The 4,904-nt window shown below is 37.5% G+C and overlaps 1 protein-coding gene across 1 annotated transcript; it reads left to right on the top strand.

Moving 5' to 3' along the window:
- Positions 1 to 606: 606 nt before the first annotated feature.
- LOC122548063 (piwi-like protein 1) lies at positions 607 to 2,583 on the top strand (the record flags this gene model as incomplete). Its single annotated transcript, XM_043686629.1, has 4 exons — positions 607 to 757; positions 837 to 962; positions 1,056 to 1,203; positions 2,393 to 2,583. Coding segments are annotated over 4 exons (542 nt in total), but the record flags the coding sequence as incomplete, so codon positions are not given.
- Between the last annotated feature and the right edge of the window lie 2,321 nt (positions 2,584 to 4,904).

Here is a 4,904-nt window from a genome sequence, read left to right as displayed (position 1 = left end):
TTACATCTGTAGTCAGCAAAGTTTTGGAAAGAATTCTGAGGGATAGGATTTATGACTATTTGGAAAAGCATAGTGTGATTAAAGGCAGTCAGCATGGCTTTGTGAGGGGCAGATCATGCCTCACAAATCTTATTAAGTTCTTATCAAGTCGACGAAGGTCGAGCAGTGGGTGTGGTGTATATGGACGTGACAAGGCAAGTCGACGAAGGTCGAGCAGTGGAGGCTGGTACAGTTACTACATTTAAAAGACCTCTAGATGGGTATATGAATAGGAAGAGTTTCGAGGGATATGGGCCAAGTGCTGGCAAATGGGACTGGTATAGTTAGGATATCTGGCTGGTATGGGCAAGTTGGACTGAAGGGTCTGTTTCCATGCTGTACGTCTATTTGGATCATACATGAGGCACAACATTTGATTTGCTTAAATGCAAATTTATGGATTGTCCACAAGTAAAACCGTGTGCAATTTTGAAGTTCAGTCAATTTTTTAAGTGAGATGGTGTTAACAGTAAGTTTGCTTAAATTTTCTTTGGGACAATTAAATGTATTCTACCTGTAAGTTAATTAATTAATATTACTTCATTTGTTGAACTTTGATTTCCTCAGCTGCTTTGAAAACATGGCATGCTCACAATAAGTGCCTGCCTGGTCGTATCATTGTGTACCGTGATGGAGTTGGTGATGGACAGCTGAACACTGTCGTAAATTATGAGGTTCCACAGCTGCTAGATTGTTTGAAATACCTGACTGACTACAAGTGAGTTGTGCAAATTCTAAAACTCCTAAAAAGTACAATTTTTATCTGTTGGTACCTCTAACAAGTGTTTCTTTTTCAGTCCAAAGCTGTCAGTAATTGTTGTAAAGAAGCGTGTTAATGCAAGGTTTTTTTCACAAGCTGGTGGAAGATTACAGAACCCACCTCCTGGCACTGTCATTGACACAGATGTCACACGACCAGAATGGTAAAGTATTGTTAAACGTTTTGAGCATAATTTTTGACTCGCTTATTGGATTTTAAACATTTGACTCTTAACTGTCTGCTTTTCTTGGGTCAGGTATGACTTCTATATAGTCAGTCAGTCAGTGAAGGTTGGTACAGTTACACCGACACACTACAATGTAGTGTATGACAGCAGCAACTTGAAACCAGATTACATGCAGCGACTAACCTACAAGCTGTGCCACATGTATTACAATTGGCCGGTGAGTGAGATAATCTCCTCTTTCAGTTAATAGAACTGATCATGCTGGAGGCTTGACTCTTCCAACGTTTTCAAAGTAGTTCTACCTTAAATCTAAATTAAATGCTGTTCAATCTTCCAACTGCCAGATTTTTGAGGCTACTGTTCACCAAAGGGGGAGACACTACAAACTGAGTTGAAACTGGACTGTCTGCTTATATTCTGCAAATCTTAACATCCATTTATCACAAAAGATTTGAATTGTAGTTTCTTGATGAACAATTGAACATTGAGCCATGTATTTTAGTTTTGAACCCTGCTGTTGTCGTAATCATTCATTCTACCCCTCAAATATCTTTAGCTGATGTTTGTTGAGAACATGTATGCAGTTAGAAGTTATTGGCAAGATCAAAGATTTTTTTAGAAAATGTAAAAAGGAAAAGACAAGTTTACTTCAAACTATATATTAAATTAATTCAGAAAAATTGGGCCAGAATATGTAGTTCGAAATTGAAATAGAAAGTAAATTTAAGGGTCTCTTAGACAGCTGTTTGTTTTATGTTTGAATAATATGCTAGGCAGAGTTGAGGCCAAGCATTGATTGATTGTTTCTAATACTATGCCACTTAGACTGCTTTACACAAGTGAACATTTCCTGAATGAATTTCAACATTGCTTTTCTTAATAAAGTTGTTCAGCTAGAAAACTCCCAATTAGAATTATAGAATCATATCTTGAGTGGTTTCGAATATTGGTTACATAGTTTATTAAATTTCTACTTACTTTGTCTTAACACATTTAATACAGGGATGATGAAAAATATTGTCTTATTTGAAACTGTCTTCCTCAAAAGTAGTCCAAGTTGTGTTTTTGAATATTTTTAAGGCAGAGGTAGATAGATTTTTGGCAAGTAGGTGGCTAAAGGGTTTTGGGAGCAGGGTAGGAATGCTTTCTAATCAGATCAGCCTGTGAAATCAAATGAGAGAGCAGGCTTGAGGGGCTGCTGGCCTACTCCTAATTTGCATTAATTTTTAAACTCTCCTTTAGGTGGTTATGAAGGGATGGGTGGCACTTTCTTGCACTTCAAAAAGTGAATGACTGCATTTCATACAAAATAAGTATTGACATCTCAAATACTGAATGTAACTTGGAAGTTTTGTGCTCACAAAGACCTAAAATGTTTGTGAATAAACTGTTTCTTTGTTTTTTAGGGTGTTATTCGTGTGCCTGCCCCCTGCCAGTATGCACACAAGCTTGCATTCTTAGTGGGACAAAGTATTCATCGGGAACCCAGTCTGGCATTGGCAGACCGACTTTACTACCTGTGAATATAAAAACCATCATGTTTCCTGTCATGATTACTACTTTAAAAAAAACTATAAAATGAAGCATTTTCCAAACATGTATTTTCTAGACCAAGAAAACATTTAGATGTCTGGGTAGTTGTGTGAATGGAGAACAGCACCTATTCTTGTAATCAATCCAACTGGATATTACTTTGTTTGCACACAGTCTCTTGCAGTTTTCAAAACACCTGATGTTTTCTGCATCCGCAAGCCAAGGCAAGAGTTCCTCAGGTGTCAAAAATTCAAAATGCATGACATGCCTTCTCCTCTTCCCAATGCTTTGTCCCAAATCCTTGAACAAGGTAAGTTCTCTGAATTAGGGCAACCAGTAGAATTACAGATGTTATTGAACCCCAGGTTCATTGTGCTCATGATACTAAAATAAATTCAAAGTACAACAGATGCTGAAGAAACTCAGCAGGTGTGGTACCATTTGTGGAGAGAAATAGAATGAATTTTTAAAAGTCTGGTTTGATGACCTTGGAATCCATCCATTTTGACCCATTTTCTTGTCATCCCACACTCAACGTTGACTCTTCTCTGTTACTGTCAGACCTGCTGAATTGCTGTACCATTTTCTTTTTGTGCTATGATTCCAGGCTGACTTGAACTCTTTGCCTTAATCCCCTTTCCCTATTTCCTTTTTATGCACAATCCCTGTGTTCCATATCCAAGTAATCATAGAATTTTATAGCATTGGAAAGCAGTCATTTGATTTGCCTTTATGCCCGCTGTCTGTATTTTTAAATCTTTATCAAAGCAAAGTGCTGTGGATGCTACAGATCTGAAATCAAGACAAGATGCTGGAGAAACTCAGCAGATTTAGCGGTATCTATGGAGAGAGAAAAAGCATTAACTTGGAGTCCAATTTGACTCCTCTTGGGCGCCCTATCATTTTGTCTCATTTCCATGCCCTTCCCCAAAACCTGTAATATTTTAAAACTTTTGTTCATTTTTCTTTTTAAATGTTATGGATTTTGCTTACATCACTCTTGGGAGAGAAATTCCAAACACAATATGTTGTATTTGTGAATCTCTTCATACCTATGGTCCTGCGTTCTGTTTTTCAACATTCACTGGATGTGGGAATACCTGGTAAACCACCTTGAACTGCTACAGTTTGTGTGGCGCACACAGTTCTATTCGATAAGGAGTTCCAGGATTCTCAGACTCATCTTCAGACTTTCTTTAAAACTGTGTTGAGTAATTAATGTAGCTTAACTAAAGTCTGGTACAAATTTAATATTTAAAGTAAACAATATATCACCCCAACATATAGGATTACAGAATCTTTGTTTTATATCAGCATTCCAGTTTAAAGATTTGTTCATCCACACGTTTAGCTCACTGCTGTTGACCATCTTGCTGCTTTGGGTAAACAGTAGGCTCTCACAAAGTGTATATGATCCTTCAATGCTTTTCAGTACATTATACAAACATCACTGCTGTTCCAGTTTTCACACCTATAATTATCCTTTGTGCGATCCTAGATGGTCAACATCTACGAAATATTTGATCATGAAGCATGTGCAGCTGAGCCTGGTCCTGCCCTCCCCTGACCACCATGTATGTCAACAGCAGGAGTCACCAAATAATTTGAGAACTCCAGGAAAATGTCACCCCCACACCATGCTCTAGTTGGTTGTGTGCCCTTGCTGAAATCAGTCACTTCAACACAGACTTCTGTAGTCTAATCTGGACTGTAAACTGCCGTGTCTTTCCCTGATCAGCCACTTACGGCAGTTTTGCATTTCAGTTTCAGGGTTAATTTTGGATCAGTTTTAAAGCGTAATGTCTTTTTTTTTATTCAAAGTTGGAGTGTCAGTACAAATATCATTTTTCCCCATCCTATAGGTTTCTTTCTTTAGGCGAGTGCAGTAGTTTATTCAAATTTAAGCCAAGATGAGGGTGGGGACAATATCCATTTGTCTCATCTGATACCACTCCACAGGCCATGAAATGATGTATAAATGCTGCCTAGTGATCTTCCCTAATCAATGGGAAGACCACTCGCCTGGCATTATGGGCAAGGGTCCCTTTCTCCATAATATAGTGCATTGGATCCCAGATTTTTAAAAAAATCAAATACTTTTTAAGCGCAGTTTGTCAAGTTGAAGCTATGTCAGGATTACTTTGACATTTTGCAAACTATTACAATAAGCTGAGTTTGCTGTATTAACAAGTATCTTGTCCAAGTGAGCATCATTTATTTACTGTAGGTAAATAATTCAGGTTTTCATTATAACTACGTTTCTGATCATTTTGAGTACCTGTGATCTGCTGATCCACTGACTTTTACTCGATATTGAATGTCAACATGAATTCAATGATCTAATTTGGTTATTTAAAATTGCATTTTGAAGTTGTCTTTTTTTAA

Source organism: Chiloscyllium plagiosum, unplaced genomic scaffold, assembly GCF_004010195.1.
Source record: "Chiloscyllium plagiosum isolate BGI_BamShark_2017 unplaced genomic scaffold, ASM401019v2 scaf_7199, whole genome shotgun sequence".
Classification (NCBI taxonomy): Eukaryota; Metazoa; Chordata; class Chondrichthyes; order Orectolobiformes; family Hemiscylliidae; genus Chiloscyllium; species Chiloscyllium plagiosum.
This window is presented reverse-complemented; position numbering and strand designations above follow the sequence as displayed.